General features: G+C 37.2%; 2 protein-coding genes across 3 annotated transcripts in view; both read left to right on the plus strand.

The window, feature by feature from the left end:
* Positions 1 to 1,626: 1,626 nt before the first annotated feature.
* On the plus strand, positions 1,627 to 19,197 carry LOC107692964 (heat shock 70 kDa protein 4-like). Its single transcript, XM_016492177.1, has 19 exons — positions 1,627 to 1,958; positions 4,192 to 4,249; positions 4,338 to 4,478; positions 4,591 to 4,713; positions 5,669 to 5,768; positions 6,028 to 6,161; positions 8,284 to 8,528; positions 8,686 to 8,762; positions 8,854 to 9,005; positions 10,561 to 10,667; positions 10,747 to 10,880; positions 11,646 to 11,827; positions 12,471 to 12,563; positions 13,450 to 13,608; positions 14,871 to 14,996; positions 15,085 to 15,192; positions 15,279 to 15,398; positions 17,331 to 17,492; positions 18,898 to 19,197. Exons 1-19 carry the CDS (start codon positions 1,852 to 1,854, stop codon positions 19,093 to 19,095), a joined length of 2,526 nt encoding a protein of 841 aa, XP_016347663.1. The 5' UTR covers positions 1,627 to 1,851; the 3' UTR covers positions 19,096 to 19,197.
* Positions 19,198 to 20,205: 1,008 nt separating this feature from the next.
* The window catches only part of LOC107692945 (uncharacterized), a 6,403-nt gene continuing 2,412 nt past the window's right edge, over positions 20,206 to 24,196 (plus strand). Inside the window, exons 1-7 of one of the 2 annotated variants that reach the window (XM_016492154.1) lie at positions 20,206 to 20,765; positions 20,838 to 20,922; positions 22,494 to 22,572; positions 22,719 to 22,767; positions 22,854 to 22,976; positions 23,126 to 23,251; positions 23,375 to 23,426. In XM_016492154.1, coding sequence (XP_016347640.1) covers positions 20,693 to 20,765; positions 20,838 to 20,922; positions 22,494 to 22,572; positions 22,719 to 22,767; positions 22,854 to 22,976; positions 23,126 to 23,251; positions 23,375 to 23,426 — 587 coding nt within the window. In that variant the 5' untranslated portion in view covers positions 20,206 to 20,692. Of the gene's footprint in view, positions 20,766 to 20,837; positions 20,923 to 22,493; positions 22,573 to 22,715; positions 22,768 to 22,853; positions 22,977 to 23,125; positions 23,252 to 23,374; positions 23,427 to 24,196 lie in introns of both variants that reach the window. The other variant, XM_016492153.1, reaches the window with a different exon arrangement.

Genomic DNA, 24,196 nt, shown 5'->3' on the forward strand with positions numbered 1-24,196 from the left:
AAGCTGTCAATGCAAGTTAAGGCTAAAATGTTAAGTTAAGGCTAAAATGACATGATAATATTGACATGATGTATTCTAGGAGAAAATAAATTTAAAATGTCAATTTTATATAGTTGAGACACCTTAGACATGGGACTGTACAAGAGTACAAATACATCTTATATCTTGCTGGTGTTACTTTACTGGACAGGTCCAGTTTCTCTAGAATAAATCTATAAACATAACAATAACATAAGCATAACATGACAATTTAGAGCGAAAAACTCATCCTTAGAAATAAGATTGTCCTTCTGTCTAACACGGGTGGCCAGTGTCGGTCCTGGAGAGCCGCTGTCCTGCAGAGTTCTGCTCCAACCCTAATCAAACACACCTGAACAAACTAATCATGCTTCTAAGGGTTACTAGAAAGCTACAGGCAGGTGAGTTTTTATGAGGGTTGGAGCAAACCTCTGCAAGATGGGTCTAACATGTCCTTCTTGGCAGAACTTAAAATTTTCCTTGTGAAATCCCCTTAAGGCAAGAATGAGATTAATTCTGCTCAGAAATAAGACTTATATTTAACCTACAACAACAATGTAAACTTTTATAAACATCCATTCAGCCATTGACTTTTAAATGCATCATTATGCAAAAACATATGACCAGAGTTCTTTGCATAAAGACCCACGGCTGGCAGGTCAACGTGCTACTTCGTTTCTCTCCAATATGGTAACGTTAGGAAGTTAAATGAAATGAAATGTGGAGGATGTGAACTGTGATCAGATGATTGACAGGCCAGCAAAGCTTCTACTACTAAAAATTCAAAAGTGTGTACTTTTTCTTCACCAAAAGATTACATACTTTAAGAGCGTAGTATAAGTAGGCACATTGGGTCGCAGCATGCTTTATTCGGCAGCCGGCAACCCGCCACAATAAAAGCTTGCTGATTTTAGGTTTGAAAGTGACAAATTCATATAAAAAAGTTAATATTAGCTTTGTATTTTTAAGTGTACTATAAAATAACTGTATTTTTATTTTATACTCAGTTTATTTTTTAATATAATAGTGTTATCACACTGATTATTTTGTTTGTTATTTTATATATTTTATTAAAATACAAAATAAATATGCAATAATATTATTATCACTATTAATAAGTATTTTTATAGTTATATTTAATGAGTCACCCTATGTGCAGTGTGAGTACAAAACCAAATCTCCAGGTGCTTTCACGAGAACCAGAGTGAGAACCAACAAGTGTTATTGTGAGATACTATTCTAGTTTTTGTTAATATTTTAAATTAGATATTTATATTTTCTGTTTTAGTAAAAGTGATAGTAATTTTAGTGTGTTTTGTCATTTGTATATGTCGCAGTTTTTACTTTTTTTAACTTTAGTTATTTTAAATGTTAAAATATTTTAAACCAATATTTTGAGAAAATGAGAAAGGCTGCCTTGGCAACTATTGTTATTTTATTTAGTTAATGTTTATTTTATTTAACGTAATAAAAATGTTTGGGTTTGGTTTTAGTTGAAGATGATAACCCTGACGTACACTCGCGCTTGATTGGCTGGATTTGTCGTGGTTACGTCACTCACGGAAAGCTCCAGCGCTATCTAGAACTCCCGAACTCTCGCGATAAAACGGTTGACGTGAACTCCGGCAGCTTTACCCTTTCATGTAGCAGTCAGCCGGTCTGCATCAACTTAGTCAACGGACATTCGAGAACTATGAAATCGCGCTAAACACGACTTTTAGGAATAACAAGCTTAGCTACGCGCCTCCGTGACTGTTATATATATTTTTAAAAGGACACTTCTCGCTAGTATCCAGTATTTTAGCCGTACGTTAGTTGTGATTTCCAGGGAAGATGTCAGTGGTGGGATTTGATGTGGGCTTCCAGAGCTGTTATGTTGCTGTGGCTCGGGCCGGAGGAATAGAGACCGTAGCGAACGAATACAGCGACCGATGTACACCGTAAGTCAAACTTCTTCCATTCTGCGTTATACTGCCTCTTTTTAAATACTGAATGTGTTTCTCTCTGTTGTAAAACTGACCTGTCACAATCCATTCACGCGGTGACATCAAAATTAAGAGGCGTGGACCGTGAAAAAAGCATGTTTTCTTTTATTATGTCGTTCGATTTGATCTGAATAGCGTCTAACTGGTTAACACATACTCCCCTTGCTATGGTATCGGATTAATATTGCCTATAAGCATGGCAGCAGTTTTTCATTGTGATGAGAGAGCGGTTAACGGTTAGCCTCGTGCTACAGCGTGGCTCTTGCAGCTGATGTGACGTCACACGGGCGCCGCAGGAACATTCTAGCACATTTTAATAAGGCCGCTTTGAAACCGACAGACAGCTATTCCTTATGCATTTCTTATTATTATTATGTAGAATATATCGTTTTAGCATTTACATGACTTTGTCATCGTAACTAGTGTTAAATAATAGTTTCTGATGTACCAAGGAAATGTCTAGAGATAATAGGAATTAATGGCAAGCTGATCTAAGAGAAGTCGGTGTGATTTATGTTAGGCTGCTACACTGTAGTTGATGCTTTCCTGCTGTAAATGAGCCCTCAAAGACAGAACAGAACCTCTGTTTAACAGTCAAACAGACAAGTTTATCAATCTAAAAAAAAAAGAACAACCACACAAATCTCAGGCATTTTTATTAACTTGAATTTGATCACCTCTGATAGTTATAAAATTACTTTTTGGAATTGGGGTGTCTTTACTTCAAAGAGAAAATCTTAATAAATAGTGATGTTGTGTATTAAATCATGCTTTAAGTTGTAACTATGTTAAAATGGTTAAATGTGTTTAAAATGTGCTTGGTTTATAACAATGATATACCACTAATGAAAGATTAGGCTACTAGTTAAAGGCACAATATGTTATTTTCGCCACTGGAGGGCGCATATTCAAAATAAACAAATAGACAAAGGTGTAGTTTGATGATGCTGTGACTGAGTGTGGAATCATGGGAGTTGTGGTCTTCATCTCAACAGCCGATGCAATCCGACGGGACTCGGGCAGAAATCATGTTCATGGATGAGCTAATGATTTATTAACGTAGTAGAATGAAGCAGGGTGAGGCTGAAAGCCGTCGAAGCGAAACAAGCGCGACAAATGGCTTGAAAGCAGCGGAGCTTTTATTATGCCACAGTCGACCGCTTCCGCTCCTTCCAGAAATCAGCGGAAGTAAGCAGCACTGTTTAAGTTTCCATGTTTTCTACAAAACAAAACCGGAAATCGAGGGGTTTTGACGTCATTAGCAGGCGACACGATGACACAATGGACACAGTTTGTGTCACTAGTTAAAATTGCTTATTTCTCTGGATTTAAACATTGTTCGAAACATTTGGGATAATGTAAGTACACAAGTCAGCAAAATATATAACACAGTGGTTTTTTGATATTTTAATAAAAAAATCTTACATATTGTGCCTTTAAAGGAATAGTTCATCCAATAAATGTTCTGAAAATGTCCTCATGCTCAGGCCATTCAAGATGTAGATGAGTAGATGAGATGATTTCTTCATCAGATTTGGAGAAATGTAGCATTGCATCACTTGCTCACCAATGGATGCTCTGCAGTGAATGGGTGCCATCAGAATGAGAGTCCAAACAGCTGATAAAAACATCACAATAATCCACACCACTCCAGTCCAGCAATTAATGTCTCGAGAAACCGAACGCTGCATGTTTGTAAGAAACTAATTAATCAAGACATTTTTAACTTTGAATCATTGTTTCCAGCTAAAATATAAGTCCATAATCCATAATAACACTTCCTCCAGTGAAAAAGTAGTTTGAATCAGGAGATAAATCTGCACAGATCAAGCACCGTTTACAAGCCAAAACAGCTCTAAACAAATATATGGGATTTTGATGTCTTTTTTTCACTAGCGATATCATGGATAATGGACTTTTGGTATTTGGTTAAAAAAAAGTAAAAAATGCCTTAATGATGGATTTGTTTCTTACAAACACGCAGCTTTTCATTTCTCCAAAACTGATGAAGAAACAAACTCACCTACATCTTGGATGGCCTTTAAATTTTCAGCAATTTAAAAGCTATTCTTTTAAGGAGCATGAAGTTAAAGTTTCAAAAACAATGATTTATTCATTGATTAATTGATATTCATTGATAGAACGATTAATCATTTTAAATTGATGTGTGATGATGTGCTCTTTTCAGGTCATTCGTGTCATTCGGTCCTCGTAATCGATCGATAGGGGCAGCCGCCAAAAGCCAGGTAGATGTTTATTTATTTTAAATAAATAAGAAAACATATTGCATGGATGGGGAGAAGTTGTAATGGTAATTTCTGCTCTCATAACAAGGTGGTCACAAACTGCAAGAACACTGTGCAGGGTTTTAAGCGATTCCATGGCAGGGCGTTTAGTGACCCGTATGTTCAGGCGGCAAAGTCCAGCCTGGTCTTTGATCTCGCTCAGATGCCAACTGGAACCACTGGTATTAAGGTAAGACTAATTAAACAGCAGAGATCATGCCAGATAGTCACGTGTATGTTGTAACAGCTGCTCTGTTCAGTTGTGGCTATTTCACAGTGCTTTATGCTGTCTGTCTCCACAGGTCATGTATATGGAGGAGGAGAAGGTGTTCAGCATTGAGCAGGTCACTGCCATGCTGCTGACCAAACTGAAGGAGACCGCTGAAGCTGCGCTCAAGAAACCCGTGGCAGACTGCGTCATCTCTGTACGCCTCTTCTGTCTTTCTAAGTATACTTAAAATATTCTTCTCTAGAACTGCTAAATGCAAAGAGTGGTGTGGTCATCTTCTGTAAGAGCTGTGATATATGAGGCCGTCAATAACATCATATAGATGGCACTTGGGAAAAGGCAGATTTAAATTCCGAATACTAAAAGTAATCACATGGTGTGTGTGTGTTAAATACACTTTTGTTAACCTAACCACAATGAAAGCGTGCAAACCGAGTCAAACTCCAGTACTAATGGCAGATTTTGAAACTCTTCTCAGCTGCTTGATTGTTTTATTGTCAGAAATATAAACTTTATTATTGCCCATATATTAAAAGTTAGATACATATAGTACATCATACTTAACCTGCGTGGACACAGTACACTTTTGTGTGTCTGTGTCTAATTTTATCTGCATACATAAAGTATATTCACATAAGGCGATACATACTATGTTGCAAATCTCAACGCTTGATTGCTTGTATCATCACAAAATGTAAATTCTATTATTGTCTAACTTTAATTTGCTAAATGTGACTGTATGGTGTGAAGCTATTAAGATATTATATATATTAACATTATGATTTTATGTAAAATTAAAATGTATTCTGCTTTGAATACATTTGCCTTCACCTCACATCAACGTTTTTTGCCTCTGATTTGATTTTGAGTTGAGCATTTCTCACTTCTTCTGATTCTCTTGCTGTTTGTTCTGCTCCATTGTCAGTCCCAGAAACATCAATGATGTAATTTTCAGAATATTGCATTATGCATGTTTTTATTTTAGTAGTTACTATGTAATGAATTTGAGTAGTTAGTGTTTCTTTTTGTTTTTTTCATGCTCTTGCATAGGTTCCCAGCTTCTTTACTGATGCCGCTTAGGTGTTGTAGTTACTATGTAATGAATTTGAGTAGTTAGTGTTTCTTTTTGTTTTTTTCATGCTCTTGCATAGGTTCCCAGCTTCTTTACTGATGCCGAGAGAAGATCAGTCATGGATGCTGCACAGATCGCAGGCCTTAACTGTCTCAGACTCATGAATGACACTACAGCAGGTAAAATACTTCAGATGCATTTAGTTCACCCAAAAATGAAACCTCTGTCATTGTCATGCCAGACCTATATTAGTTCTGTGAAACACAAAGGAAAAAGTTATGCTGAATATTTGAGCTATTCCTTTTCCAACAAAACAGAAATGTATTGAACTGCGTCAGGCCCCCAAAGCGTTAAAAATACAAGCAAATAAAAGTGTTTCCATATGACTCTAACTCTACTTCTAGTTTTAAGAGTTTAATGTGTTAACTGTAATTGTAGTTGCGCTGGCGTATGGGATCTACAAACAGGACCTGCCTGCTCCTGAGGAAAAGCCCAGGACTGTGGTGTTTGTGGATGTTGGCCACGCTGGTTATCAGGTCTCTGTGTGTGCCTTTAACAAGGGCAAGTTGAAGGTGAGGCTTTTTCTCCACATACTTTCTATGGTGGTCGTTCTTAACCGTCACAGCATGTTAATATTCAGGGCAGGGTTAGGTTATTATTGTTAACTAAATCTAAAACTATTAAAACATCAAATAAAATGATTAGATGAAAAACTCATTTCAGTTAGTTGCCTAAACTGAATTTATAAGAAAAAATGTATACTTTAAGTTGAAGCACTAAAATTACTAACTGGAAAGAAAAAAAACAACAAAAACTAAAACTAAAGCTAAACCGAAACTAAAAGTGAAATTAAACCTTTAAAAGTGACATTAAACCTGAATAGTAATTTAAAATAAACAAAAGCTAATAAAAATTACAAAAGCACTTAACAAAATTACTAAAAATTGTTCTAACATTAAAAAAAAACAAAAAACAGTAAGTATAAAAATAAAAGCTTAAAATATTAACTAACTATAATAGCATATACAGTGGTGTGAAAATGTGTTGGCCCCCTTCCTGATTTCTTATTTTTTTGCATGTTTGTCACACTTTAATGTTTCAGATCATCAAACAAATCAGGAAGGGGGCCAACACTTTTTCACACCACTGTACATGATACTACAACAACATGAATTTAGATTGGAATGCTCAACCACACATTATTATTATTATTATTATTATTATTATTATTATATTAGAGGTGGGTCAAGCTTAAATCTGATTAGTGAGATCAGCTATAATTTAATTTTCTATGTGCTTTTATAAATGTAGAGAAAAACATTTCAGAGAATAGCTGTGACACGTAATTACTATGAGAAGAGTTTGAGCTCTGATGACGACACAGCTGTTTCACGTTTGATGACAGCGTTTGACATGCATTTCACGTTTATTCCAGCACCTTTAGTTCTGCTAATGCTTACAGATCTGGGCTTTATCACAGTACAATAAGTAACCTATTCAGTGAAACATGATTCTGTAAATACATTGAAGTGTCTGTATTTAACATATCGCATGTGTTTAAATATTGGACTGCACGGGTATCTCGGCCATCTTGACCGTATTATGTTTGACTTGTTAAACACTGTATTAATTGAAAATAATATATATATATTTTCTAATATCTTTATTATGTTGACAAATTTTGCTTAATTTACTTGTCTAGCATCATGAAATTCCCTTAAAATATTAAATGATAAATATTATTGAGACAAAATATAGTTCATTAATTTCATAAGGAAAAAAAAGTCACTTATTGTGTTCAGTCTCTTTTGACTGCTGAGGATCACAAGTGAACTAAATTAGGAAAACCCAAGGGTTAAAGCACTGATTTTGTAACAACTTCAACATAAATAATAAGTAAATTACTTAAGTAATATTGGACTCCAGATTGTTGGCCAATGTACACATGCATGTCTTTTGTCTAGTGCCATGAGTTTTGCTTTTATGTCATGTCGGTTAAACACCCACTTTCTGTTCTATTTTTGAGCATGCATATACTGTATGAATGACTCTTAAAGGTCCCATGGCATGAAAATTTCACTTTATGAGGTTTTTTAACATTAATATGAGTTCCCCTAGCCTGCCTATGGTCCCCCAGTGGCTAGAAATGGCGATAGGTGTAAACCGAGCCCTGGGTATCCTGCTTTGCCTTTGAGAAAATGAAAGCTCAGATGGCCCAATCTGGAATCTTCCCTTTATGTCGTCATACGGGGAAAGGTTACCTCCCCTTTCTCTGCGTTGCTCGCCCAGAGAATTTTGCCCGCCCATGAGAAAATGAGCTACTACCGTGCGAGGCGAGCGCAATATTTTTTTTTCCTCGAGAGACATCATGGCTTGCAAACGAGCGAAGCATGGCAGTTGCCCCGCCTCTCTCCTCCTCATTAGCATTTAAAGCTACAGACACAGAAATGGCACGTCCTAAGGAAAGCTCATTGTGGGACTGGCTCGTAGTGGCTGAAATTCTGCACCAAGGCTGAATTTCGGGAAAGAGACTTCAGATACAGTACTATGGACCACTTAGGCCTATATAAAAACATCCAAAAAGCAGCATGTCATGGGACCTTTAAGAAAACGTTTTTAAAATGCATAGTTTTGCACAGTCTAATTGGTAGCAACAGTTTGACCCTCAATGCTTCTGTTGACTGATAAACATAGGTCTTGGGTTCTGCGTTTGACCCTGAGCTGGGTGGTAAAGACTTCGATGAAGTGCTGGTCAAGTACTTCTGTGAGGAATTTGCACAGAAGTACAAGCTGGACGTGCGATCGAAGCCCCGCGCTCTGGTGCGGCTCTACCAGGAGTGCGAGAAACTGAAGAAACTCATGAGCGCCAACTCCTCGGACTTGCCGCTCAACATTGAATGCTTCATGAATGACATCGACGTCTCAGGCACGCTCAACAGGTTAGTAACCACAGGCAACCGCATGCCAACAGCTAAACTGGGCGCTTGATGTCAGGCACTGAGCTGTGATGGGGAAATGTTTGTGCATTATGATGTCAGCGGGTTAATTCGTTAAAATACCACGTCTAATAATATCTTGATGACTCTCTTGTTCCAGAGGCAAGTTTGAGGAGTTCTGTGCAGAGCTGCTAGCCAAGGTGGAGGCTCCGCTGCGCAGCATCATGGAACAGACCAGTGAGTACAAGCGCTTTTGCATTTAGCAGCGTGACTTTCCTGTCAAGCAGTGATGCAACTGTAGTGTTTTTTTCCCCCCTCCTATAACCAGGACTGAAGAAAGAGGACATCTATGCAGTGGAGATCATGGGTGGCGCCTCCAGGACTCCAGCCATCAAAGACAGAATCAGCAAATTTTTCGGAAAGGAACTGAGTACGACGTTGAATGCGGACGAGGCTGTGGCCAGAGGATGTGCACTGCAAGTTAGTTCTCGGTCATGGACTTTTTGATGGCCGATGCCGATATCTTAGAGTGCAGAGTGGCACATGGCTGATATAAACTCGATATATATAACACTATTTAATTGAAAGATAGTAAACACACATGCATAGCAATTGCTGCAATTTAATTTCTATTTGTTTTACATAACTTTTACTGAATTATATAATAAAAAAATGAATACAAATTCAGTTGATTAAAAAAAAATAAAAAAATCTGTAAAATAATTAAGGGATAAGCCACCGCTATAATTTACTAATTTAATGCACGGCGTGGAGGCAATGAACCACCCGACATGAAGCAGTGCATCAAATTCATTTAATGCACCGCTAGTCGTGCATTATCCTGCTTATACCATGGACATTTGCCAGCACTGACAAGTTAAAGCGGTTAATGATGTTTGCAGCGCAATATTTGACCGGAACGGTAAAAATGACGGTTATTTTCGTCAGTTACGGCTTAATATTCTGCCCGCTTTAAATCAGACAGATGAAATAGTGCGGTAAGATCGCATTTATTTGAATGAATAAATTATAGCTTTTATTTGAATTAATTATCGATCGAGAAAGAGAGATGAAAGTTGTGTGTGTGAATTACCTGCATCTGTGCGTCTCTCTCTATAAACAATGAAGTTTAGTTACTTCAAAAACAACGATTTTACCTCCTTGGTGCTGAGAAATGTAATAAGTCGCGGAGCAGCGTTGACAAGTTTCTGTACACACAAATGTTTCTGTGTGTGTGTGTATCAGTGAAAGCAGTGCATTAATATAGAACGGTGATTAAACTGACTTGGAACTACCTGTGCATTAAACAGTTTTAATGTATACCTGCCAGCCAGTCAGAATCCAGTATTCAAACAGACCATGGTATAAAGTGATTCTATGATTTTTTTTTCCCCCGCCACAAATAATGAAATTGGTAGCAATATGAATAAAAAGGAAGTAAGCGCTGTAACTAACAGTGCACTCAGTAATCTGGTAAGTGTGCACTGATTTAAAGTTTTTCCATCACTGGTGTCCAGCGACAGCACAGCTCTCCTGTCTACGGTCAGTTCTCACAGACCGACTGTTAAACACCGTACACGGAGAACAGGACAGGATAAACTGAAATAGTCAATTCTGCTCATAGATCTGAAGCGTGCTATTGGATCATTATGTGACTGCACGTTACTTTACGGAGAGCTTACGACCAACTAATTACATTCTGCCTTAAGAGCAAATGGTGCAACCAAACGAAGTACAGAGTTACAAACGAGCTAGTAGTTACTAAGCCTTAAGTGTGAAATTTACGTTCCAATTTAAGACCTGGCTGTGCAACCCTACCAGGCTACTCATTCTAAATCATATATAATGTATATTATATAATTTTAAATGTATAATTATCAGATTAAATAATCTTGTAACCACAGAATTGTGAAAATAACTTCCTGTGATGGTTTGTACCACCAGTACAACACCAGAGTTCATTTTTCTGCTGTTTCTCATAATAACTGCCTACAGTGTTTCCTAGTGTTGCAAACTAATGTTTATTGTTCCTCAGTGTGCAATCCTGTCGCCTGCCTTCAAAGTGCGCGAGTTTTCCATCACAGAAGTGGTTCCCTACCCCATCTCTCTGAAGTGGACCTCAGCAGCTGATGAAGGCGTCAGGTGCGTTCTTGGTTCTGTGTGTGTCGTGATTAACTCTTAGTTCACTGTTTTAATAGTCGCATGCTGTCTTGCACTGCAGTGATTGCGAAGTTTTCCCGAAGAACCATGCCGCCCCCTTCTCTAAAGTGTTAACTTTCTACCGGAGGGAGCCTTTCTCTTTAGAGGCCTACTACAACAATCCCAAAGAGTTGCCATATCCGGATCCTACCATAGGTATGTTGGGAATGCTCTGCACAGTACTGCTTCATTTAGTACATTACACTAGTCCACACAAAACAAACCAAAAAAAATCATATTCAGAAGCCGATCGTTTTACTCTAATAAAGTGTGAAAATAACAAACAAACGGGTTGCATTTTATTTTACAGTACGTGCATTTGTAAAAAAAAAAATTAATTTGCAAATGTTTTTTTTTTTATCGTTTAATGATTTTCCATTAAAGACTTTGTAATGTAGCACAGAGTGTAAGTGCATTGATTCAGCAACCACAGTCGCAAACAATATAGTTGAGATTCATGTTTGGCTTTAATACAGTTCATCACTGAGAAGGTTTGCTCACAGGTTTATTTGCAGCAAACTGCACAAGCGGCCCTGTGAAGGAATCGCAATGGAGATTGCTAAACTCCAACATACTTGTTTGTCAATGTTTTCAGATCATCAGCGCATTTTTTGTAGTGCAGAGAGTGTGTGTGCTCAAGATGATTGTGCTGCCAGGTTGTGAAGATGGGCTGAAAAAGTCCATCTAAGAGTTTGCATACATTATTGGGAGTTTAATCTCTTGATATCTGGCAACCCCAAGCAAGAAAGCTTGTGGAGGCTTATCAATGCAAGATAATGTAAATGTCAAATAAAAAACAATGTTTTCAGGATTCAATCAGCGAGCTAGCTTCACGGACAATTATGCTTAATCGAGAGAACCATAAATCATGATTATGATTAATTGTGCAACCCTATTGACTCATTTTTGCCTGCCCCGCAGGCCAGTTTACCATCCAGAAGGTGGTGCCTCAGCCGTCAGGCGAGAGCTCGAAGGTGAAGGTGAAGGTGCGTGTGAATGTGCACGGGGTCTTCAGTGTGTCCAGCGCCTCCCTGGTGGAGGTTGTGAAGTCTGCTGAGGGAGAGGAACCCATGGAGATGGACACTCCAGCCAAAGAAGATGAGGTAAAGTCATCACTGCTGATGGCATTTCTAATGGTTTTGTCTATCCCATCACATCAGGGGATCCACTTGGCGCAGAGCAGTTAGCTCTAAAGCATTAGCTCTAAAAATTAGACTTTACTTGTTTTGTGAGCATTAGTAAAAAATTGAAATGTGGAAGGGAATCCCCTTACTGTCGTTCTGCGTGTGTACAGAATACAGGAGTCTCTCCTGAAATGAATACTGTTGAGATTTATAACCATAGCTGAAGCTTATATGGAAGCTTATTTCTGCTACAGAATAAAAATATTTAAAAAAAGGTCTTTGCAATTTTCTCACAATTTAGATTTCTCAAAATTGCAAATTTGTATCTTGCAGTTGCAAGTTCTAAACTCAAAATTCTGACTTTTTTTTCCTCTGAATTCAGAAGTGTGAAGGGGTAGGGGGAGGAAAGGTCAGAATTGTGAGCCTAAAAAGTCGCGGTTGCTATTATTATTAATTTATTTTTCATTCTGTGGTGGAAATAATCTTCCGTACATTTACACTTGTGAGATGCAAAAACAAAAGTTTATAAGACCATTCAAAATGACTCCTAAAGCTCGAGTGTGTTTGTGGCCATAGTCATTTACAAGACCCTGTGAACGTTCATTGTATTTGCTCCTTAAAGAACAAGATGCAAGTGGATCAGGAAGTACAGAAGGCTCAAGGAGATGATCAGAAAGAACATGCTGATAAGAAATCAGACACTGAAGACATGGAGGTATGTGAACTACACTTGCACACCAACACCAAATATACAGCATTTCAACAAATACAAAGCATGCATTTCCAATTGCAGCCTGCCTGTTGTGCATGTAAAAACAGTTCATTCCTTCTGACAGACTGATGCTTTTATTATTTGTATTTTATTGTCATATGAAATATCTAAATAATGTAAAAGAAACGGAGGAAGAAAAAAGGGACATAAAATCAAAAATTTAATTTTTAAATGGCATTGTTCAGCTTATATGCGCCCTCACATGAATGTTATACCAGGCGTATGAGAAAACCCACATTTTGCATTGGCAACCCAACACGGTACCAAAAGTGAACTGCTTTGGCCCGATTTCATACAAAATGATTCGAATGACACTGGTAGGAAAAATTAGCAATTTTGGTTCATAACTGTATCTTGCAATTTGTTGGTTTCAGACTCTCGACAGCCAGTTATTCACTGCAGGAAATGCATTGTTGTGATTTTTGTGCTTTGTAGTCTGGACAGTCTTTGAACATTGCATAGTTTCAATGGTGTTTTTCACAATACACATTGTTTCAAAGCAGCTTTACAGAAAATTTAAGTGGCAGTGGTGAACTGGAGATCTGTGGCAAGAGAAATAACTCCGGTTATGGTGGAGAGGAAAACTTTGGGAGAAACAAATAAATGTTGATTTGACCAAAATACACAGTACAGGAAGAGTCATGCGATTGATTAAACGGACATAATGCGTTGGATTACTGCATCACTTCGCCTGTTTAATGGTAAAACAAAGTTAACAAAGATATGGGAGCCTTTTTTTCCCCTTTGAAACCCACAACCCACCACTGCTCTACAACACTTAATGTTTGCAATGAAAAATGGGAAATTAACTAACTATAATGACTTTTAGACTTCAACAGAAGACAACAAACAGGAGGAGAAGAAGAATGAACAGCCTCCACAAGCCAAGAAAGCCAAAGTGAAAACAAAGACGGTGGATCTTCCCATCGAGAACAGCCTGAACTGGCAGCTGGCCGGTGAAGCACTCAATCTGTTCGTGGAGAATGAGGTACGGCACAATGCACAAAGCACTCGAACCACACCACAGCGATCAGTTTCTCTGATTAGCGTTCTGTAGGAGAAGCTAGAGCTGCACGATTTGTTTCAAAAAGAGATCATGATTCTCCCACGATTCTGAACTAAAGTAAAATAACATGTAATTTACTAGAGGCTGTAATTGCTGCAGTCTATTAAAATTTTTAATTTGAATTAATTAAGAAAAATTGGTTTGAATGAATGATTCAATGATTCACTCATAAATACTTCACTTGTTTCAATACTGGATGAATCTGTGTTTTTGAACGAATCTTTAAAATGAATGAATCAATGACAAATTATTTTTTATGACAGTCAATTGTCGCCACCTAGTGTCAATCAACACAAACGTTATTTGAAGAGCTAAATACTTTTTAAAAGGTGATTTGCTCCATTTGGATTGCTACAGTACACATCAGTGTTTATATCCAAACTATAAACCTTTATCCCAGTACTTCTGTGATTAATATCTGTGTGGTTGTGACTGTGTGGTTGAAAAGAAGCTGTTTGTGAAGCTGTTTCGGCAGCGCAAACGCAGATTTGAATGTTTCGGCATGACTTTGACAACGATTTGCCTGTGTCTATTAAACATTTGACATTTAGAAATAAGATCACGTGGGGGTTTTATTCAAGATTGCAGACGTTTGACGATTAATCGTGCAGCTTTAGGAGAAACACTGAAGGATTTGTTCCCTTTTGCATGTGCATGAAACACCACTCACACAAAAGTCACTTTTAAAACCAAGCAACTTTCTTTTCTTTTTTCTTCTTCATATTGCTTGATAAAGCTTACTGGAATATAAAAATGACTTAATCAGTGCTGGGTAGATTACTTACAAATTGTAGTTTGTTACTGATTACAGATTACATGATGAAAACTGTAGTTAGTAACTTAATCAAGGTTACTCATTTTAGGTTATTATTACAGATTACTTTTTATCTAATTTACCATTAAATGTAACATATTGAAATAAAAAAGCAAAGAGAAAGAAAATATATTCCAATTTTTTATATCAACATCATAAAATGCATTAAACATTACATTACACCAGTGTTTCCTGAACTGGGCTTAATGTAAGAACTACAGTGCATTTGAAAAGTGAAAATGAACAATTAATTAAATCATAAAAATCTAAAATAAACAATTTAAACACTTGAACACTGATAAATGACTGTCTGCCAATCCAGGCGCCTCTTCTAGAGTTGGTTGCTGACGTTGTGTTTTCTTGCCTGTAGGGGAAGATGATTATGCAGGATAAGCTGGAGAAAGAAAGAAACGATGCAAAGAACTATGTGGAGGAATATGTTTATGAAATGAGAGACAAACTGCAAGGAGTGCTGGAGAACTTTGTCAGCGAGGCTGTGAGTGTCTACATGCATTTGCCTTCATTCATAAAGATACCTGTGTTTATAAACGATGGTTTTTATTAAGCAACGTCTTTCAATTCAGGATCGAGATTCTTTCTCCTTGAAACTGGAGGACACTGAAAACTGGTTGTATGAAGAAGGAGAGGACCAGCAGAAACAAGTATACATCGATAAACTGGTGGAGTTGAAGGTAGGTGTGGATGTGTGACTGATTTGTTGACATTTGAAACCGTCGCCCTTTAAAAAGAATGAACAAAAAAAACCGTTTGCTCCTAGAAACTGGGAGAGCCGATTCAGAACCGATACACGGAGGCAGAGGAGCGGCCAAAAGCTTTGGATGAGCTTGTAAGGCAAATCCATCAGTACACGAAAGTCGTCGAGGCTTATAAGGCCAAGGTAATCACTCATTAAGTCCAGTCACGTTTATTTATATAGCGTTTTATACAATACAGACTTTTTCAAAGCAGCTTCACATTAGCAAACCGTAAAATACGAGTAATAATATTGTTAAATTTAAACATTTAACTTCAGCTGTAAAGCAGCTCTACAGAAGACAAGTCATTTTTTTCAGCTCAAGATTTAGTTCATTTCAATAACCGTGTCAAAGTGTCAAAGTTAGCGCTTGTTTTGTTTTCATCCAATATGTCAGTGCAGTTGAATTGATAAAATTACTGAATATTAAAGGTAGGGTAAGGGATTTCGGAGAGGCTAGCAATAGCACGCTAGCTTTGAAAGCATAAAATCTCACCCTCCCTGCAAATCACTCTCCAAAGCCACGCCTCCTCTAAAACACAGGCAGCGACATGATGAGAGATGGTGTTGGTGGAGGATTGAATGCAACTCTCTTACGATGATTACGTCATGTCGCAAAAAATTACAATAATAACGGCTAGGGATGTAACGATTACCGGTTTGACGATAAATCGTGATAACATTCCCCACGGTTAGTATTACCGTTTCATCTTTTAATTATCATTAAAACCATATTAGATTACCGCGATTTGAACAACTCGCGATAAATGAATACTGTCCAGCATTAAGCACAGTTTTAAGTAACAGTCTCACGTGCGCACAGTATGCAGAGTAGTTTTGTTTTGAGTGAAAACAGGGCGGAAAAGCTGGGAGGTTTTAAAAGAGTGCTAAGGGAATTATACAAATTAATATATGACTGAATTAATTATATGAATGTAGGTTTTGACTGTCTTCAGAAATGATTTGATGGCATTTTGTTTTCATCTTCGCTCCATGTATTACCTAAAGGAAGTGTTCTTAATCACAATACTGCTTTGTCCACGGAGGTTACGGAAACAGCTCTAATTCAGTTTTTCCATAAGCGCCACCTGCTGTCAGCGAGTGGATTTACAGAGACCTATATTTGCATTCAGCCTGTATGCAGTTTCTGTCTGGCCAAAAACGGACCGAATTTGCATTCCCTGCTGTAAATTTTGACCGGTTGATTAAAAACAAGCTTATGTGAATTCTACACATTTAAACAATTCAGATAAGTTATCTAGAATTATTTATGATTAGATAAAATACATATAATCATTTATTAATCAATTATCATTTTGACTTTTATCTTTTATTTAAAGGCTGAAATGTGAGGTTTACCTTTTTATGACATTTTTTCAAAGCTTTATTTGAACATTTACATTAGATATTTCAACATGCTATTGAACTGTTGTCAGTCAAGTTGTCATTTAAAATCCGAACTTCATTGGTAATGTTATTGTTTTAGTGATTATGCAAACAAAAAGTCATTTTATTTGTTGTTTGTTGATTTTTTAAATATAAAACTTGATGAAGTGATTTATGTGTTGGTACTTTTTTAACATCTCCAGCACATTGTAACAATACCGTGATAATACAGATAACCGCGATAAGTTTGTTCACTATAATCGTGATAAGAAATTTTCATACCGTTACATCCCTAATAACGGCTTCGATTCTCGCTCGCTCTGCAGTAGCGTAATGGAAAGCGCTGATGATGTGTCATGTCTGCATGAACGGTGCGTGCAGGTTTGCAAATACATACACTGACAGGCAGGTGGGACAGCCTATCGTAGCCCTTGGACTGAGAGATATGATTGGACGAACATTTTATGTCCTATGACTTCCACAGACAATATAAATACATTTAGACCAGTTAAATTAGTGATTGCTGTCGGGATGTGAAGAGACTTTCAACCAGCATAACAAAAAATGTTTTTGAACCAAATCACCTTACCTTGCCTTTAAGTGTCTTTTAAACCCCATTAGTTTCTTTCATAGGGTAACATTGTTGAAAACATTTGGATGAATCACATTATTTGTTATCTCTAAACTCAGGATGAGCTGTATGATCATTTGGATGAGCTGGAGATGATGAAGGTGGAAAAGCAGGTGAATGAAACCATGACCTGGATGAACAACAAAAAGAATCTGCAGAGCAAACAGAGTCTCAGCCAGGACCCTGTGGTTAAAGCTCAAGAGATTCAGGCCAAAACAAAGGTACAAACTTCATTTAGTATTTTGGTTATCCATATGGCTCAAAATCAGCTAATGGGTACTTAAATGTAACAAATCATGTAAAAATGTATTATGTTTTATTGTAAAATGAAACCAAATTTGATAAAACTTTGAAGATAGTGAGAAGATACTGATCAAACTACATTTTATAAAAAAAAAAAGTCAAGTTCCAGAGATGTCAGCATATGAGAATCAAATTGGACAACTACATGGACTCATCTCATGATCACTCATTTAACAGTTCTAATCTATCGCCAAAATTATGAAAAATTATTGAAAATATTCAAATTAGGAATGTCATAATCATAGTCAGAATGTGTGGTTTGTACATAAAAACAAAAACTATGTATTAATAATGTAAATCCGTGAGTATTACGTACATTAAGGTCTCTGACAACAGCATGTTGAAGCCGCTCGGGCCGCTATTTTCTCCTTCTCAGAAAGATGGCGATGACGTAGTCAAAACATCTGGCAGTGTGGTTTTTCCAGGAAATGCATGTACTCGCTGGACCGCTTCTTGTAAATACTACTGTGTATTGTGCACATTATTTTTTGACAGACATTGATGTCATGATATTCAAATTTGTGGATTTGAAAACATATGGATCTTTAGGTAGTAATTATTATTTCTTAGCCAGCAGCATGTATTTAGTGAAGTGATTGATGCCTGTGAGTGTTATGTCCATGTTTTTAGTTCTAACATTCCAACCGGCAACCAGCCTAAAGCTGCGGTCACACTAGACGTCGAGCGTGCAAAATTTCTTCAGTCCTTTTAAAAACTTGTGCTGCAGAATTAAATTTCTGTTCTTTTAATTCAGCTACGAGGTCATGCTATGACGTATCAATCTGATACGAGTTCGCAGATCACAGTTCACCAAACTTGAACTTTGGAACACCGCAACTTCGCATGAGCTTGCTTTTCCGCTCTCCCGCATTTGCATGCGTATGATGGACGTGATAATGTGTGTAAGGGTTGAGAATATGTTTGATTTCTGGGTATTATAAAACACGTTGGAGATGTTCGAAATGCTTTTTGTGTAGCTCATTATACTTTTTTTACAGAAAGAAGCTAACTTCATGACTTCTCTGACATGTTTGGCTTGTCAAAAATGTTACGTTGTGTAACATTTACTGTTGCAAACTTGTTAACTTTTATAAATCAAGTTCATTTTTACTAGGTAAGGAGTGGTTTTGATGCACAAAGTTGTCTTTATTGTCTCTTGTAACACAAATCTTTTATTTAAACCCATGAAAATGCAGATCCTGCTGTAAATAATAGTGAAAAATCACTTTTTAAACCTGTTGTTTCAGTCCCCTTAGCAGGTTTTGACCCATGTATGTCCTCTTGAGAACTGAATCTTCTAACTATATCTTCATCATTACACAGGAGCTGTATTCTGCTTGCAATCATATCGTCACCATACCCAAGCCCAAAGTGGAGCCTCCAAGGGAGGAGACGGCAGCCGAACAGAATGGCCCTGTTAACGGACAGGAGGGTTCAGAGGCCCAAACGGGCATCCCAGAGAAGGGCCAAGCCGCCCCAGAAACCACAGAGGCCAAGCTTCCTGAAATGGACATCAACTAAGTTCGCTCGGCCCTCTTCTGCGTCTGCACCAGCCTCTTGTATGCCTCAGAGTTCAGATAAAAAAAAAAAAAAAAGAACTTAAATTTGGTGAAGCAGGCTGCCCAATTCAGTTCTCTTGCTGTCGGTGGCATGTTTCTTTCTGTTTTGCTGTTTAAAAACAGGATGCACAGAGATCCAATCTCCCTTCTTTTGTTTCTTCAAACAGGAAAAAACATGTTATAGATACAGGACGAGAACCTGGTCTTTGTTGCTTTTTTAATATCCACAGTTCCAGTATCCTGAAAAGAAGGCGGGACAGGATTATAAAGTGGGATGGACTGGTTTAGTGCTGTTTAGTGGGTGACATTTTTCTGTTCCGTTCTATGTGGAGAGTTTATTGGCATTGAAGATTTGTTGCACAGACCAACTTCTCAAGTGAAGTTTCTAACTACCAGATTTTAGTGAAGAAGCACTGAAACGGAGGAAACCTGAGCATTTTCCCGAAGCAGAGGCATGAGCTGCACTATGTCCGAGTAGAGTTGAGTTACTGTTAAGCAGTATTTGGTTGTAAAAGGTGCGTCGTCGCTTTTGGGTTTAGCCCTATTTGTTTGTTTGTTTTCCTTTTCTACTGTGCAGCCTGTGTGAATGGTGGAAACTAATTTGGTGTCCATTCCAGTCACAAATGATGAGAATTATGAGAATAAACCATTCATTTTGGTATACAGACAAAATAACTTATTGGAATGGATTGGAATGGATTTATTGGATGTACTGTACATACTGGTTTACTATTAGTGTAATTACAATGTCAGTTTAGTGAGGTGAAATAAAATCATCAGGAATTTTGACCATCACATGTGTCACCAAAAAAAAAAATCTGATTAAATGCATGAAATGTAATCAGGTGTATAAATTATAAAACTGAAATAAGTTCAATACTCAGTGCAAAAGTATGCATCATAAGCAGTCAAATTGGTGAGGCTGATTAGGCATGATATTTTATGATATATGTTAACTTCCTCAGAGATATTTCAAGTAAATATTTTATTTTAAGGGGTTTGGCTGACAAAAATGTTTTGGGAATCCCTGCATTACATGAGCAAACATTCATAAACATGAAAACAGCAGTGACATTACATGAGCCCAAAGTCTTCCAGCTCTGAAATATTTCAGTCCTGCAGAATCAAAAGTTATTGAAGGTCTCTGGATATGATGACAACATTGTGTTTCACAGCTACATCACCAGTGTTTAGTAACTCAAGCACAATTATTTGTTTCAATTACTGGTTTGCAAATTTATTCACATGACATTTGTAAGCATTTCAGTTTATATTATATAATTATTTAATGGGCTAATACAGAAGAAAGAAGGTTTCCCAGCTCTATTATCATTTTATGGCAGCTAAGCGCTTTATTACCTCACGGCTTAATATGTATTAGGACCACTGATCTATAATATGTAACATATATAGATCAGTGATTAGGACTGATCAATTATACTAACGTTGCCTGGTAACGTTCCTCGAGCGCTCAGCTATTAATGTGTGGACCACGCCCACTTTAACGACCGCAACAGTTAAAGATCGGGTTTGTGCGCTTGTAGTATAGTTTCTCAAGTATGATTGTTAGGAAAGCGTCAAGTGGAAAAAACACCGGGCGCAACGTGACGCCAATGAGAGCTGCGTCCTACAGTATGAAGCGTTTCACATCTAATTCTGCGCTAATTATCGACACGTTATAACTTGTCATTTTTTAACTCCTAGATTTTCAAAGGCATGGGGCTAAACGCAGCGCTCAACGAGGTCGCCAGCTTTCTAAGTTAAAAGCATATGGATGCAACAAAGACAGGTTTGATTTCTGCCAAATACGGCAAAGTTATTCCTGTCACCGGTGAATGAATCATGAATATTAATGAAGAGAAATCTGTGAGCTTTAGGATTGTTGCTGCGTCCCAGTTTGCCTACTTATTCTACGCCTTAAAAGTATGTTGTTGTTTTTAATTTAGAAAACGTAGATACTTTGAGTTTGTAGTAGAAAAGTAGATAAACCTTGGGACAAACTGCGCTCTCTCGCATAGTTACGTCTATTCTATCACCGTAAACCGGCCTGTCACGGTTACCGTCCTCATATACAGTGTTGGGGGTAACGCATTACAAGTAACGCGAGTTACGTAATCAGATTACTTTTTTTCAAGTAACTAGTATTTACAAGAGAATATCTGAGTATTAGTTTTTTTTGGAGTGGAGTAATGCAATATTGTAATACTTTTAAAAGTAACTTTCCCCAACACTGCTCATATATACACTCCATGTTTTATTTAAGTATATTTGCGCTTCTCAAACAATTTTGATCTGCCAGTTTCATGCAATGAACCCTGCTCCTGTTTTTGCATAATGATCTGATTTGTTATCGTCTTTCTAAAAGTCAACAGTGTTGTTGCCAGTGTTGGGAAGGTTACTTTGGAAATGTAATAGGTTACAGATGACAAATTACCCTGTTTAAAATGTAATAAGTAGTGTAACTACTCCAATCACTTTATTAACATTGCAGTAGTACTCAACACTAATTACTATCAGACTTTCAAAATCCTTCATGACTTGAATTAAGATGATAAACATTTAATTTTAAAGCACAGCCACCACAAAATCCGACTTTAGCACCGCTTTTTACTTTGAGATCGTTGTGAGGTTAAATACAGATTTAAATTCATAACAAGATATAGTTTAATGGCTATGATGCTGTTTTTGAAATCAAATCTTTGCATAGTTACGACAGGAAACCCTGGCATCTAACAATGCCTTGGGGAAGAAAAGTTAACCTTAAAAAATAAAGCATATACATAAACCCAAATAGGAAATAAAACGGTTATCGAATAAGCATGTGGCCTATTCTGTGTCCTGAAACATTGGTGTCTCATATTTTAAAGCAGTCAATGCAATTAGGGAAAGAAATCAATTAAATCTGTGTGTGTGAAAATATTCAGATGTACAACATTTGCCATGTTATCATTACATGTGACCTACCAGCCTCAGTTGTGTCACTTCACTGCCATTCACAAATCCTCTCCTGTGGCCTCATGGGATAGTAAAGTGTCCATCACATGCACACTTCACAATCTCACTGAAAGAAATAGGTCATCCGGGAATGTTTTGCCTACTGTTTTAATGCATACTGTAAATTCGGACACATTTATTTTGTCGCATATTGTTTTTGTTTACTTACTATATAGTAGGGAAATAATGTGATTTTGGGTGCAGCCTCATTCAAATCTCGCATACACGTGGAATGTTATCATGCAACGCAGCATGAACTACTTAATATTCATGAGCTAAACCTTCACTGGCATGGTGGAAGATGGTTATGAGCATCATGTTTGCTACTAAAGCGATAAATGTGTTTCTTTATTCTGCGAATTTCAGTTCCAGAGCTATAAAGGCAGGTGGAAGATGTCTGAATGGCCAGTCATTGATTTCAGGATGCAGGAGAGGTCATGCTGAGGTACGAGCGCTCTGATATCACTGCTGAGCTCTAACAAGGAGTTTGTGTGAATGAGTCTAAAATCTGCAGGCTGTACGAGTCAGACTGGGTCTGCAGACAGCCATATGGTGTCTAGTAGTGTAACAACTCTCATCTGCTCTCAGCAGGGCATGTCGACTCCCAGCGCCTCCAAGGACTTCAGCCAGGACTCCACAAGTTGGTTTTGAAGCTCCCTGTTCAATGCTTTGAGTGGTTATATTTCCTCACAGACCTATGCAGATCTGTTCTCTGTTCTTGACCAGGTCTCACGATGCCCTCTGGTGTTTCCAGCTTCTTGTTGGATTGCTTGGATGTTGATTCTCCAGCTTCAAACACGGACTCGACGCTTTCATCCATCGAGGAGTTTCGCAAAACTGACAATTATGGTATAATTAGTTTTAGAACTCTGATTAAAAGAAGATTAGTTCAGCCAAAAATGTATGTCAGTGTCTCGGAACAAATCATTAGATGCAATATTTGACGTTCTAGTGCTTTCAGTGAACATTACTGTTTGGGTATCTCTCATGACACTCAGATGAGGGGACGGCCTTACTTGGTGAAGATGGGATGATGAACACAGTGAAAAACTCAACTCTTCTAGATCACAGCCATGCGCAGGAGTTAGCGCTGCAGCAGCCTCCAAATCTCTCCTCCATTCTCGGTATGTCATGGCTGTTTATCATTCATAGCTGCTATTAATGCAGTGACTGCTGATGCATTTCACACAATTGTTTTAGAGCCGTGTTGTCAATATGAAAGGCTGTTTGACATTTATTTTATGCAGAACTATCATTAAACCCTGCTGAAGAGAAATCGTTTTCTTTGTCACCTATTTGGTAAGGCCTTTATACATGCATATATACACAGACTATTCAAATTATATGTATACTGTTAGGGGTGTGTGTGTGTGTATGTATATATATATATATATATATATATATATGAGAGAGTACTTGTCAAAAGTTTGGAAACATGATTTTTAAAAGTTTTTAATGAAGTCTCTTCTGCTCATCAAGGCTGCATTTATTTGATTAAAAATACAGTAAAAACAGTAATATTACGAAATATTATTACAATTTAAAATAACTGCTTTCTATTTAAATTAATTTTAAAATGTAATGTATTCCTATGATGACAGCTACATTTACTTCAGTCTTCAGGGTCACAAGATTCTTCAGAAATCATTCTAATATTTTGATTTGCCAATCAAGAAACATTTCTTCTTATTTTTTAAATAAATTTGATGATGAATAGAAAGTTCAAAAGAACAGTATTCATTTTAAATAGAAACCTTTTGCAACATTATAAATGTCTTTACTGTCATTTTGATCAATTGAATGCATTCATGCTTAATAAAATAATTAATTTATTTTTTTTCAAAAAAATCTCACTGACCCCAAACATTTGAATTGTTTATATTTAAAATTAATATAATCTATTCTATATTTAATTACTACTCCATATAATAAGGTATGATTTGTGTGTATAAAAAAGGTGTTATTTACCTAAAGGGCCTTGTGTTTGAGCAGGTTTTGCTTAGTCTTGCAGCCAACGTACTCTCCTCAGTTTTTCATTAACAAGATTGAGTGTGAAGCACAAGAGCAGG

Source organism: Sinocyclocheilus anshuiensis, unplaced genomic scaffold (genome assembly GCF_001515605.1).
Source record: "Sinocyclocheilus anshuiensis isolate Anshui unplaced genomic scaffold, SAMN03320099.WGS_v1.1 scaffold658, whole genome shotgun sequence".
NCBI classification, from domain to species: Eukaryota; Metazoa; Chordata; class Actinopteri; order Cypriniformes; family Cyprinidae; genus Sinocyclocheilus; species Sinocyclocheilus anshuiensis.